The following is a 15,062-nucleotide window of genomic DNA, read 5'->3' as shown; positions in this document are numbered from 1 at the left end:
CCAATGCATGAAAGTGGAAAGTCAAAGTGAAGTTGCTCAGTTGCGTCCGACTCTTAGTGACCCCATGGACTGCAGCCTACCAGGCTCCTCCGTCCATGGGATTTTCCAGGCAAGAGTACTGGAGTGGGTTGCCATTGCCTTCTCCAAGTTACTCTTCTCCAAGGGCTCTACCTAAGATAGCCTAAACATACATATTATATGTTCAATGAATGTTTGTCAACAGATTTATGACCTGAACTAATGAAAGAGCCTAACGTAGTACCATGGAGTTAATTGTACCCTAAGAAAATTTTGGTTCGAAATCATAGAACATTGTACACAGTAAATGCTCCAAAAAATGTATGGAAATGTTTGTTACCTAAAAACATGCTGGTTACCTCCCATGTGTTACTCAGTATAAATTCTTATTTGTTCAGACGTAGTAATGAATGATTTTTTACTAAAACTTTGGATATAACAACAATTTGTGCCAAGGAACTCTTTTTTTCAGTATCTGCTATGAGCTAATCAATATCTTGATCTTTTTTATCACAAGTGTATAAAACTGATTTGTAGCACATAACTGATTGACCCTAATGGGAAAAAAAATCAGTGCCTCTAAAATACAGTCTGTTCCCTCTGTATTTTCTGCTTCAGAGAATTGACAGTTTATTAATCTTTCACTCACTTTATTTTCCAGAAAAAGCGTTCAGTTTATTATGAACTTGGTTTAATTTTCTTTGGTTTATGAGTGTCTTAACATTTGAACTAGGTACTAAAGATACTGTTTTCTTCCTTTTCTTTCCAGGTTTTCTCAAAGTGTGAGTAAATAAGTGGTTTGTGCATCATTGTGGTAGCAAAGCTAAAATTCCTGACGGTCTTGTCTACTTGACCTGCTGCTGCTGCTGCTGCTAAGTCGCTTCAGTCGTGTCTGACTCTGTGCGACCCCATAGACGGCAGCCCACCAGGCTCCTACTTGACCTACTCATTCCCTACTTTGAAACCAAGAGAAGATTGTGCCACAAGACTCCTCCAGAAATTGCTGCAATGTCTGTAACTAATTTATCATGGTAAGTGAATGACTTCCTAACTTTAAATTCAAATATATATATATCATGAAACAACATTTTATAAGTTCTGTGGTCAGAACTCAAAGAGGGAGAGAACTTAAAAATCTGTTTTCAAGAGATTGTTGTCCTATATTAGGGTGAAGGAAGCAACCTGGAATTAAAGTTTGACACGTTCAGCACCAGGGGATCTGGGGACTCTGGGAAGGGTTCAAGCCTGCCACTGAATTCCAATAATATCCAGTGCCATTCTTTCTCTCACACTTAGGGGAAGAGAAGGATGGGAATAAAATAGGCTTTCAGTGTTCCTTTCTGCTGTCATATTCCCAGATTCAGGTCTCATAAGCTGTAAGGGTGTCTCTAAGGGTGGGATAGACATTTTCTCATCAATACTTTCCTTCAGGCCTTCTATTTCAATAGATCTAACCAAATTAAACTAAATGGAACTTAAAAAGAAACTTTTTAAATAGATTCATGTCTCTAAATAGCTGACATTCAGAATAATCTTTGACTTATACTTCATTTAAAAGCTGTTTGTGGTTTTTAAAAAGCATGAAGATGTTTTTCTGGCAAATAATCAACAACTTTTATGGCAATGAAGAGCAGTACTAGTATGGATGAATTTGATGGCATTTTACTGAACTTTGGGGTTTTCTTCTGTAGATTAAGAGCTGGATAAGTGATACTATACAAATTCACAGTATTCAGTATGTGGATGTCAGAAAAATCTGGTAATCTTTTCTGTTTCCTTGAGCCTATCTCATCCTTGTCTTCAATTTGTGCTGGCAACATAGCCTCAGATTAAAGATGAGTTTCTGTGGTTTAACTGTGTGCATTTATTTTTAGTTAAGTAAGCAGTTTCTTTAGGCAGAGCATAGGATCATTTGTTTAGAGTTGTGTTTCTGAAGGGCTTATTTTTATGGATGCCTTAGAATGTATTCTTTGATCCCTACTAGGTGCTAAGTATTTCAATTAAAAAAAAATTGAAGCTGAAATATATTCTGTAAAAATAAATGAAAAAGTATTTCAGGGGTGAATTATTTCTAAAAAATGTTTACTTTTATATTCTGATGAAAATAAAATTATCATTAAAATTTAAAAATTAAACAATTTCTGGAAAGCTTGTGAACCCCTTCAAACCCCTAGGAGATATTAAGGACACATCTTTTTAAAAGAATTACATCCCGGTGGCTTCTCTGGTGGTTCAAGGCTTAGGAACACATGTTGTAATCCAGGTGATACCAGTTTGACCCCTGTTCTGGGAATTTCCCACATGTTGTGGGGCACCCCTTAAGCCATGTGCCACAACCACTGATCCTGCACTCTAGAACCAGCGAGCTGCAACTACTGAGCCCATGTGCCTAGAGCCCATGCTCAGCAACCAAAGGAGCCACTGCAGAGCTGGAGCTTTCTTACAATTAGAGAAAGCCTGCACACAGCAACAAGGACCAGCAGAGCCAATAAATAAATTCATATTTTTTAAAAAAAGAAGAATTATACCACCTGGAAGACATGTGTGTTGGAGTTAAATCCTCAAAACAAAAATTGAATGCCAAAGAAAAAGAGGAGGAGGAAGGGAAAGGGACAGAGAAGGGGGAGAAAGAAGAGGTGTGGTGGGGGAGAAAAAGGAGGTGAGGTTGGGGAAATAGAAGATGAACAAGAAGCAGGAAAGGGAGAGGGAGATTAGAACACAGATATAATTATCTTATCTCAAGACAGGCTGTGGTGTGGCCTGCTTCGCAGAGTCGGGACGAGACCGACACTGGAGCCTGTCCTTGGTTTGCCCCTCAGTTAACAGATGCCTTGATGTGAGCTGGCGCTTTGACCGGGGGCCATCCAAAACACAACGAACTCCTCACCAACAGGGAGATGGGGTCCTGTGGTTCCAGTCCAGTTGTCCAGCGTGGCTCTTAGAATTTAGTGGATGTTCTAGAAATGTATGCTGTGTGAATGCGTGGAAAACATGCAAAGTAGGTAATTCAATGGCAAATTAATGTTTTTATTTGAAAAGAGAATTTAAAATTGTGAGAGTATCTTATAGAATTCATACGTCTGAAATTTGTTAGAATTCTTTCCATGTTAAAAGTTCAAATTTCACAGAAATAGTTCTTGGATATTTTCATGTGACAATACCCTTAATTCTGGCTACAACAGGTGCTCCATGCTGAATCTGTTTTTTTTTTTTTTTTTTTTTTTACTTTTTTAGCTATTAGTTTTATTTTATTTTTTTAATTTTATTTTATTTTTAAACTTTTCATAATTGTATCTTATAGGAAACTCTGAACTTGTTTCACCAGTGTCACCCCTTCATACGCTTATGTGCCATTTGGTACTTCCATTCTGCCTCTTAGAATTTGGGCTCCTCACATACTGGCAAGAAGGAAGCATGGAAAGGAAATCTAAGATGTACAAAACAAATCGCTAATTTATCTCACTTGTACCCGGTTTATTTATTTATTTATTCTTGCAGGCCATACCCCATGGCACATGGGATCTCAGTTCCCTAACCAGGAATCAAATCTGCACCCCTGGCCTTGGAAAGCACAGACCACCAGGGAAGTCCCTACACCCAGTTTAGAAATCATTAATCTTCTTTTTCACATTAACCTTTGTAAATCATCCATATGTCCTAACATTTCTAATCTACAATTTGGGGAATATTATCTTATAAATATTTGAATATATATAGATGCATAGTAACTCATCAATTCTCTATGGAAATTTCTCTCAGGGCTACATTAATTTAGTGAAATAGGGTCTGGCTCTCTGTTTTGAAATCCAGAAACTAAGACGTGAAAATATTGACTGCCATTGGAAAATAAACTGGGTTGCCAGACTACTAACTGAAAATAAGATACGTGTATAACTTTTAAGTGTGCAGACTGCTTTCTTTGGCCTGAGGAGTGCACCCTCTTAACTGTTGTAGAAAACTATCTGGGAACCTAAAGCGGAAGTTTGGCTGAGGTCGTATCATCATGGAAAGGAGAGTTACATGCTTCCAGTGTTCAAAGGAAACAGAGTTGGCGTGCCCGACACTAAGGGATGTGTCTGCCAGACACCACCATCTGTTTCCCAGGGCAGCTTCTTCATGGCTAGGAGTTACAGTAACACTGTCAGTGTTCATCACTCTGATTCTTCTGTTCCAGGTCTGCTGGACTCTCCTTGGGTTGACTTTCTCATTAATATTAGCACTGGGCTTATAGCCAAAACTTCCTTCAGTCTGTGAAGAGTTTGATCTGCCTACTAAGATGTTATGCATACCTAACCATAACCATGTGTTGATTTTAAAATTTAACTTTGAGGATTAATGGGAGAAGGGATGCCTAATTGTGTTCCCTACATGTAACCTGGGATTTAGAAAATATAGGTTAAGATACTTACATTCATGTTTACAACTATCCAAGCAATACTCCTAGCTTTGAAATACAAGTATAAGAAAAATATCTTTTTACATGTTAAAATTGAAATGATTACTTTCTCTAGAAGTTATGTGTGTGATCTTTGAAAAAAAATAAAATAATTTGACTCTTTCATGCAGAATCTCAAAGAGAAAAACCATCTAGGAAGGTTCCAAGTTTCTGAGAGACTATGCAATATTAGGGCTTCCCTGGTGACTCAGGCAGTAAAGAATCCGCCTGCAATACAGGAGACCCAGATTTGATCCCTGGACTGGGAAGATCCCTTGGAGAAGGAAATGGCAACCCACTCCAGTTTTCTTGCTTGGAGAATTCCATAGACAGAGGAGCCTGGCGGGCTATAGGCAGGGGTCTCAAAGAGTCGGACACAACCGAGCCACTAATACTTTCAGTTTTATGCAGTGTCAAAGAGTGGTGGGAATCAGTTACAAGTCACACAGGGACATACAACAGATGTTTCATGAATCCTCTTCTTGTCTTTAGTAAATAATTACCAAAGGGAGGCAATGATGGAGTTGACACTGGTTGAGACAGAGACAGAGAGATGTACAGAATCAATTGCAGGCATCCATGGACAGGTGAGAGGTGTCAAGCTATGACCTGAGGAGGGGTAAGAATGGTTTCTGGTAGCTGAGACAATTAGCAAGAGACATGAGGAGGCAGTAAGAATTGAAAAAGGGTCCTATGTCTGTAGCACAAAGGGGGAAATGGTACAATGCTGAGGGGTGCTTGGAAGGACTTTCAGTGCTTCCTTTTCTGATAATCATCCTGGATTCCTCCTTTCAAAAATATTTTTTAAAAATGTGTATATATATGTGTGTGTATATATATACATAAATAACATATATAAATACTTTATATGTACATATATGTAATGTTTTTAAACATATAATGTTTACAATATGCAATCTAAGTAAATATTATCAAGAATGAACGTTTACATGGCAGTTACCATGTACTAGGCACTTTTTAAAAAAATACTTTGTCCGCATACTCCTCCCAGCAACCATCTTAGGAATGTAATATTGTTATTTACATTTTTACAGATGGAAAAGTGAGGTCCAGAAAGTTAAGTAAATGACCCAGTATGATACAGTCACTAAGTAGCAAAGTTAGGAAGTGAAGGTGGACAGCCATCTGATGCTCCTAACCACTCAACTACCCAAGTAAAACCCAAACCGTCAGTGTCAAAACAGTATCCTAGCTCTGTGCTTGTGGCTTCAAGCCAAGTGCCCTAGCTCCCATCTCCAACCAGAACGTTCCCCTTAATTTCTTCTGTAGAGATATCCTGGAGCCTCTCCGGGAAGGAAGGGAGTGTGTGGACCAGGAGCACTAGCAGGCATTAGCAGTCGTTTGGAAGGTAGGATGTGGGGTCAGGGAATAAGCCCCCTAATTTCCAAGGGGTGGTAAGGAGGTTATTGCTGGAAGAAACTTAGTTGAATTTTCAAAATTCTGTAGAATTAGCTACCTAAACTACTAAATGTAAACCTTAGTTCTATTTGTTATGTTATAGGCTAGAAATTGCCTGGTTTTCAGCAGGATACAAAAGAAGCACAACAGAAAGATACCAGCCCTTTGCTGTAAGTCAGCTGATGTGGCTCTCCAACTGTCCATCTCATAATGACCCTCCACTACTAAGTCTGATACTTTCTACTCCCCCAGCTCTCTTGCACTCTCAGCTTCCATTATTTTCTTGTTGCTGTGCATACATGGGCCAGAAGAGCGATTCCAATAGTGGCTCAGCTAACTTCGCCATGTGACACCTATTTTACCCCCAAAGTATGTTTCAGTGTGCAAATGCCTACACACTGGAGTCTTTGTCCCATGCTATCTTAAAGAATTTATGACATCTGGCAGAGGTAAAGGTAATTCATCTAGAGCCAGATAGTGGAGGCTAGAGGGCAGTGGATGAAAGTGACAAGCTATATAGGCAGTCAGAATCTGCTGAGCACCTGTTATGTGCCACGTGCTGTGCTCTGTGTTAAACACAGGGAAGTGTTGGTAAAAACCGATCACTGGTCTTAGAGGAGCTTAGCGTTTGGCCAGGAAAACTAACTGAGGTTGACCCTAGAACAGCACAGGTTCAGGTTTGAGCTGCCCAGTTCAGTCGCTCAGTTGTGTCTGACTCTTTGCGACCCCATGGACTGTAGCACACCAGGCTTCCCTGTCCACCACCAACTCCCAGAGCTTGATGAAACTCATGTCCATCAAGTCAGTGATGTCACCCAACCATCTCATCCTCTGTTGTCCCCTTCTCCTCCTGCCTTCAATCTTCCCCAGCATGAGGGTCTTTTCCAGTGAGTCAGTTCTTCGCATCAGGTGGCCAAAGTATTGAAGTTTCAGCTTCAGAATTCGTCCTTCCAATGAGTATTCAGGACTGATTTCCTTTAGGATGGACTGGTTGGATCTCCTTGCAGTCCAAGAGATTCTCAAGAGTCTTCTCCAACACCACAGATCAAAAGCATCAGTTCTTTGGCGCTCAGCTTTCTTCACAGTCCAACTCTCACATCCATACATGACTACTGGAAAAACCATAGCTTTGACTAGACAGACCTTTGTTGGCAAAGTAATGTCTCTGCTTTTTAACATCCTGTCTAGGTTGGTCATAGCTTTTCTTCCAAGGAGCAAGCGTCTTTTAATTTCATGGCTGCAATCACCATCTGCAGTGATTTTGGAGCCAAGAAAATAAAGTCTCTCACTGTTTCCACTATTTTCCCATCTATTTGCCATGAAGTGATGGACCAGATGCCATGATCTTTGTTTTCTGAATGTTGAGTTTTAAGCCAACTTTTTCACTTTCATCAAGAGGCTCTTTAGTTCTTCTTCACTTTCTTCCATAAGTGTGGTGTCATCTGCATATCTAAGGTCATTGATATTTTTCCCAGCAATCTTGATTCCAGCTTGTGCTTCCTCCAGCCCAGCGTTTCTCATGATGTACTCTGCATATAAGTTAAATAAATAGGGTGACAATATACAAGCCTTGATGTACTCCTATCCTGATTTGGAACCAGTCTGTTGTTCCATGTCCAGTTCTAACTGTTGCTTCCTGACCTGCATACAGATTTCTCAGGAGGCAGGTCAGGTGGTCTGGTATTCCCATCTCTTTTAGAATTTTCCACAGTTTGTTTTGATCCACATAGTCAAAGGCTTTGGTGAAGTCAATAAAGCAGAAGTAGATGTTTTTCTGGAACTCTCTTGTTTTTTCTGTGATCCAGTGGATGGTGGCAATTTGATCTCTGGTTCCTCTGCCTTTTCTAAATCCAGCTTGAACATCTGGAAATTCATGGTTCATGTACTGTTGAACTGCTCAGGTTCACTTATATGCAGATTTTTTTCACTAAATATTTTGGCCTTCTATATATGCAGGTGCACAAACTCCAGGTGTATGGGCCACTGTGAGACTTGAGTGCACTGGATTTTGGTATCCTTGGCAGGTCATGGAACCAATCCCCCACAGATACTGAGGGACGACTGTAATCAAATAACTGATTTAATGTGATACGTGCTCTAAGAGTACGCCCAAGGTGTTTTGAAAATCAAAATGGAGATTTATTTTTTCCACTTGGAAATAAGTGGCTTAATTTTCAGAAATACAAATCCACCTCTTGCATTTATTTGTAAATATAAAGAAATAGGTTAATTACAGAGTCAAACACTATAGAAAATTACAAAGCAGAAATGAAAAGTGAACTGAATCCTACCATTCATAGAAAGCCACTGTTATAAATGCTGAGATATAGTCTTTCCTACATACACTCACATCTTTTTCAAAAAATGGACTCAAACCATACATGATCTTTGGCCATCTTCTGTTTTCACTGAATAGTTTCTGAAGTCGTCTCTCTCTTTGATAGAGATACGGTGACACCATCACATGTAAAGGCTGGTGAGGTTGTATGGCATTGTTGGGCTTAGTTGCTCAGTTGTGTCTGACTCTTTGAGACCCCATGGATGCAGCCTGGTCAGCTACAGTCCATGAGGATTCTCCAGGCAAGAATACTGGAGTGGGTTACTATGCTGTCCTCCAGGGGATCTTCCCAACCCAGGGATCAAACCCAGGTCTCCCGCATTGGAGGTGGATTCTTGGCAGTAGTGTTATTTATTTCAACCATGCAGGTTGGAATTTCATATGTTTAATAATTTTTTTTTAAAATTTTACTCTTGTAAGTACTTCTCTTGAGATGAAATTTAGTCAGATATTGCTAGGTCACAAGGTACTGGGTTACGAAGTACTGCACCAATCAGGCAAGGCTCTACCTTATTGCTGCTCCTGGAGTTGCAGACCGGAGAAGGCAATGGTGACCCACTCCAGCACTCTTGCCTGGAAAATCCCATGGATGGAGGAGCCTGGTAGGCTGCAGTCCATGGGGTCGCGAACATTCGGACACGACTGAGCGATTTCACTTTCACTTTTCACTTTCATGCGTTGGAGAAGGAAATGGGAACCCACTCCAGTGTTCTTGCCTGGAGAATCCCAGGGATGGGGGAGCCTGGTGGGCTGCCATCCATGGGGTCACACAGAGTCAGACATGACTGAAGCGACTTAGCAGCAGCAGCAACAGTAGGAGACATCAAGGTTATGGAGAAAATGTGAGATTTCTGAGAAAGTTCTTGTCAGCTCAACTCCTTTTTTATTTTAGAAAAGGACTCATCATATATGTTAATCCTTTCACCAGATGTAGTCCCTCATAAACATTGAAAATGTGCTGATAATTGTCAGAGAAGTTATTTTCTTACAGTTTACCAGTAGAATTTTATCAAAAGTCAACAAACTGTTCTATCATGAATGCCCATAGATTGGAAATATGACAAAAGTCTGAATTGTGTGAGTTACTAATATACTGACTAAGTTTAGAAGTGGTAAATGGTCTTTATTGGATATGCCTGTAGTATAAACTGCTATTATGAATGTTGTTAAGTTCAATAATGCTTTAATAGGAGATTAAAACTAGTTTGGATTATCTTCTTTATCCAGATACAGTGTGTTAGAATCCTATAATTGAGAAAGATATAAAATCTGATTTGTCAGGTTATTGACATTATTTATAATATTTTCACCTCAGTTTTTCTTAATAAGTAATGAAGAAATGTATCATTTTATATCATTCTTTGGCACTTGCATTTAGGAGAAAAAATATTCTGGAGAGACAGAGCAGCCTGTTTATTCTAAGGCAGGGGGAGAAGGGGAATAATTAGGATCTTTCCTCAAAAATTGCCTTAGCCACTCTTCTGCAAACTTCTTGTCCTGTTTACATTGTTAAATGGTAGGCTCTCGTGGACAGGATTTGCAGTTGCAGAGAAAGTGGAGACTTGAATTGTCTCTGTTTTTGAAGGGATCAGAGCCCACAAGGGGAAAATATGGATAGGCAGAGATTGCAAGGAACGTTTTTACCCTGAGTTTTACAGTAAAGTTTGAAAGTCAATTGTCATCAGCCTAATATTGGAGAAGAGGAAAAAATAAAAAGCTAATACATAAATATTTATGTGTAATGCTTCAAACTAGAAAAAGAGACGAGAGCTTCTGAGTGATAGGAAAAGTTTAGTTGGTTATCTACTGTGTGTATTTCTCAGCACGGTAAGTGCATGTTGAATGAATGGCTAGTATATTCAGGCACTGGGAAGAAAGAGTGGGTTTGAGAGCCTAAACTTAATCTTCTTGTATGTGGGGATGTTCAGCTTGTGCAGTAGATCCAGAACATAGAAGAAAAGTAAGTTGAGTTTGAAAGTGTGAAACTGCTAGTCACTCACTTGTGTCTAACTCTCTGTGGCCCTGTGGACTGTAGCCCTCCAGGCTCCTCTGTCCATGGCATTCTCCAGGCGAGAATCCTGGAGTGGGTTGCCATTCCCTTCTCTAGGGGATCTTCCTGACCAAGAGATTGAACCTGATCTCTTGCGTTGCAGGCAGATTCAAGCAAATCACCTGGGAGAGAAAGATAAGAGAGGATAAAATAGCCAAAGTGGAAACTCAATGTGTCCCCCAAATTACACAATGCTTTATGTTATAGTGCAATGATTTGGATGAAAGTCAATTTACTGAATTCTGAAAAATTTCAGTATGTATTTCTGTTCATAATATGCTCTTTGAAATAGAAATCCCTTCATCATTAACATGATTAATGCTATCTTGATTCAGGAAACACTGTATTTTTAGAATCCTTGACCATTTTTGGCTTTGTGCTATGTATCTTTAGAAATAGCTTTTTAAAAATTTAGAGGAAACCTTCTTGATATTTTTCTCCATATATCTACCTCAGATTCTTTCTCTTTGGAATAAGAAAATAATTAGTGAAACAGAATGTTTTATTTTTATTCTTAAAAACCAGTGCCAACTAGACATGAATCACATTTTGAAGATAATTGTGTGGTAAGTTTTGGTCTGCTTGCAGGCAGTGCTTTTCTGTGGAGTTAATGAGTCTGGGGTTGCAGGTCCCATTCCCACAGGAGCCAATTAGTTTCACTCTTTGATGACCAAAGCCCACACCTGTAACTTTGACCAGCCCTCAAACTCGCCATTGGTCACAAGTCATAGAAATAGTAGATTGATCACCAAGTCACTATCAGTATCGGGGAAAAATGTAAACAGTAAAATCAAGTATGCCTCAGGGAATGATAATGGGTCACATGTATCATCTTCCTTTTGAATATCATCCAGGTTTATAAATACACTTCAAAATATGTCTTTTATCATTATCAGAGGAATCATAATTTCCTCTGTTGTGAAACAACTACAGTGAATAATGACAGAAATGTTTCCTTAGACTGTAGAGGTTTTAATGTAAAACTCAGCAGTCCATTAGTAACACCAACTATTTTGGGACTTGAGCAATTAAGGTAAAGATAGGTGGATGTTCTATGAAAAAACTTTTGTTAGTAAAATAATTATATAGGCTAAGTTAATGTTATTTGGAGCATGATCACAATTAAATTGTCAAATCTTAAATATCATTTGCCATTGGTGTACAAAATTTTCAAGAATTTTTTTATCCTGGTATATATCCCTCATGACTTTTTAAATGTTTGCTTATTGAGTTTTATTTGTTTGTTTTTTTTTCCTTGATTTTAAAATTATGAAGAGTTCAGTTTGACTTTTTAAAAATGTTATTTTACTGAAGTATAGTTGATTTATAATGTATTCATTTCTGCTGTGCAGTCAAGTGATTCAGTTTTATTTATATATAGATTTTTTTTTCTGTATTTTTTTTTCCATTATGCTTTTATCATAGGATATTGAATATGGTCCCCTGTGCTATGCAATAGGACTTTGTTGTTTATCCATTTTATATATAATGGTTTGCATCTTCTAATCCCAAACTCCCAATCCACTGCTTTTCTACCGCTCCCCAGTCCCTGGCAACCATTAGAATGTTCTCTGTGTCCGTGAGTCTATTTCTCTTTCATAGGTAAGTTGATTTGTGTCATGTTTTAGACTCCACATAGAGTAACATCATAGGGTATGTGGCTTTCTCCTTCTGACTTACTTTTCTTACTATGATAATCTCTAGGTCCATCCATGTTGCTGCAAATGGCATTATTTCATTCCTTTTTATGACTTAGTAGTATTCCATACTGCATCTTTTTTAACTATTCTATGTCAGTGGAAATTTAGATAGTTTTAGATTGTTTCCGTGTCTTGGCTATTGTGAATAGTGGGGTTCAGCTTGATTTTAAAACTATTCCATCTCAATTGAGAAAAATCACTTTTTGAATCAGCTGAGTAAGAGTTAGGTTTATTCATTTATACTTGGTTTTGTGTTCTTTTCTAAAGAATATGAGTTGTTATGAGATTTATAGGAATATAAAAACAGTTCCTGTACAGTTAGAGACAAAGTTAGTATAGTTTAATTGCACTATTTTTATGTAAATTAGAATTTTTTTACAATTATATTTATCCATACTTCATTCAGCAAGTATTTTGAGTGCCTACAATGTACAGTTTTCAATGCTGTGGATAGAATAATGAATGAAACAAGTCCCTACTCTTGATTAATATTATATTCTAGTGCTGAAGACTAGTAAATAGATTAATAAATATGATTTATAATATCAGATAGTGGTGAAGATTTTGAAGAATAATCAAGCAGTGTGAAAACATAGAGTGATAGCAGGAGTGGGAAATTGGTCAGGAAAAGCCTCTTGGACAGGTAGCATTTAAATCAGGAGGGAATAAGATATACAACTCATAGAGGAAAGTCATTTTAGGCAGAGAAACAGAGGAGACTAAAATGGACCTTGTGTGTTTGAGAAATCATCAAGGAAGCTAGTCTGGTGGAGACAATGGGCTTCCCTGGTGGCTCAGATGGTAAAGAATCTGCCTGCAATGCCGGAGACTTGTGTTTGATCCCTGGGTTGGGAAGATCCCCCGGAGCAGGAAATGGCAACCCACTCCAGTGTTCTTGCCTGGAGAATTACATGGACAGAGGAGCCTGGCGGGCTACAGTCCTTGGGATCCAAAAGCGTCGGAAACGACTGAGCGTCTAACACTTTCACTTTTCTTTCATCCAATAGAAAGGAGAGTCCCAAAAACTGCACTTGGCGAGGGTAGCAGGTGAGGGTAGCAGGGGGTGTGTAGGTCATGAGAACGACTGGATTACATTCTAAATGTGATGGGAAACCTTGCCCTCAGTTATCAGATTACAGGAAAAAGTTATATAAAGTATACATTTCAGTGTTAGAAAGAACTGACGGTTGAGACCGGAGTCTAAATTGGATTTCTTAAAAGGACATCTCTGTGATCTTAAAATTTTTTGAAACAACTTATATTTTTAATATAAATGTACAGCAGATATAATTAGTGAGATGTAATAATGAAAGAAAAATAGATTCATGGAAAACCTTTTTCAGGAATATAGCCTGTCTCTCCTTATCATCCGTTTTTTAAAAATCCAACAAATCTGATACATCTGAATAATTACAGGCATAATATAGAAGAAATTTCATCTACAGAAATATTCTACCTTGAATTAAAGAGTCTTACAGAAGGTGAATGAATGTTTTTTTGTAAATTTATACATTGAGACTAGATTATCAATTATCCAACTTACATTTATTTTTAAATCTCTTCCTACAAAATAAACTTCAAGACTGATTTCCATATATAAACACAAAAGTGCATTAAACAGTGAAGTGTCCATTCTGTTCTGGTTGTTTATATATGTGGTTTTAGTGAGGAACCAGATGTAACACGACATCTGCTGCTGCTGCTAAATCACTTCAGTCGTGTCTGACTCTGTGCGACCCCATAGACAGCAGCCCACAAGGATCCCTTATCCCTGGGATTCTCAAGGCAAGAACACTGGAGTGGGTTGCCATTTCCTTCTCCAATGCATGAAAGTGAAAAGTGAAAGTGAAGTCGCTCAGCCGTGTCTGACCCTCAGCGACCCCATGGACTGCAGCCTACCAGGCTCCTCCGTCCATGGGATTTTCCAGGCAAAAGTACTGGAGTGGGGTGCCATTGCCTTCTCCAAACACAACATCTATTCAAATGTTAATGTGTGTTTTGATCAGAGTGTTGGCATAGAAATATTAGACGTTCTTTCCTTGGGAAAAATTCATCTTTATTTTAAGATTATGGCCTTTCTACACTTTTGGTGGTACAGTATGAATTCTTTCGTGGTACTGCTTATAGATAGAAATCAGGTTATTACTTTTTATGTCTTTACTTGATAAAATTAAAGTTGAAAATACAATGTTGAACCCTCTTCCCCTATCTTGTATGTTTATGTGTGTGTTTTAATTTAATTGGACCGTAAATTTAAAAAGTCTGTAACTTCTGGTGTATTGGGAGTTATTTTAAACTGGCTCCAATGCAGAGTATTAATTGTCAATGGTATATTGACCCAGGTCATAGAAGAAATCATCCATGGACACCTGCCACCTTCATTAGGCACTATGGAGTTATAGATCCAATATATTGAGAAAGCTTGAAAATGATATTATTGCCAAAAATGGAATAAAATGGCTTTACAACCTATTGGATTCTTCTTTTGCTAGATTTATGCAAGGCTCTGCCTATATAAGAAAGTGTGGCTAATCCTTCCTTCTTTCTGGATGTACCATTTGATGTCTAGGAGGTATCTCTGCAGGGTTATAACTACCACTTTCCTGCTATTTATTTTTTAGTCATATTTGACATTTATGGATTTCCTTTTCCTTTCAACAATTATTTAATAATTTTCTTTATCTGATAGCATTAAAGTTTTTTATTGGTGGTTCAACAACATTAAAGTTTTTCTATTATGCACAGAGTCAGTTAGATCATCTGTGAACGCTACTTAATAATGCTACTCGCAAGTAACAGGAAATATGTATATTTCATAATAACTAGACTTGAACTTTTGAATGTGTTTTGAGTCCCCAGAATTTGTAAAGTTACCTTCTTTCACATTCACATTGACAGAGGTCACATAAATGATGTTTGGTGAATTGAAACTATTAACTATAGATACCATGTTGAATTCAAGTGAACATTTTCCTTTGATCTAGGTCTCCTTAGGCAAAATGGTGCATAATTTTACAACTTCTGTGCTAAGGATGCAGAGCAGCACGGTCACAGTAGCAGAGAGAGAACCACCTCCCCTGACAGATGATTCCTAAAGAGCCA

General features: G+C 38.3%; 1 protein-coding gene across 1 annotated transcript in view; it reads left to right on the top strand.

Annotated features, from left to right (window-relative positions):
* The first annotated feature begins 812 nt into the window (after positions 1 to 812).
* The window catches only part of OXR1 (oxidation resistance 1), a 440,707-nt gene continuing 426,457 nt past the window's right edge, over positions 813 to 15,062 (top strand). Inside the window, exon 1 of the mRNA XM_055546450.1 lies at positions 813 to 1,049. Within this exon, the coding sequence (XP_055402425.1) occupies positions 1,027 to 1,049 (23 nt within the window). The 5' untranslated portion in view covers positions 813 to 1,026. The remainder of the gene's footprint in view (positions 1,050 to 15,062) is intronic.

This window comes from Bubalus kerabau, chromosome 14, assembly GCF_029407905.1.
Source record: "Bubalus kerabau isolate K-KA32 ecotype Philippines breed swamp buffalo chromosome 14, PCC_UOA_SB_1v2, whole genome shotgun sequence".
Classification (NCBI taxonomy): Eukaryota; Metazoa; Chordata; class Mammalia; order Artiodactyla; family Bovidae; genus Bubalus; species Bubalus kerabau.
This window is presented reverse-complemented; position numbering and strand designations above follow the sequence as displayed.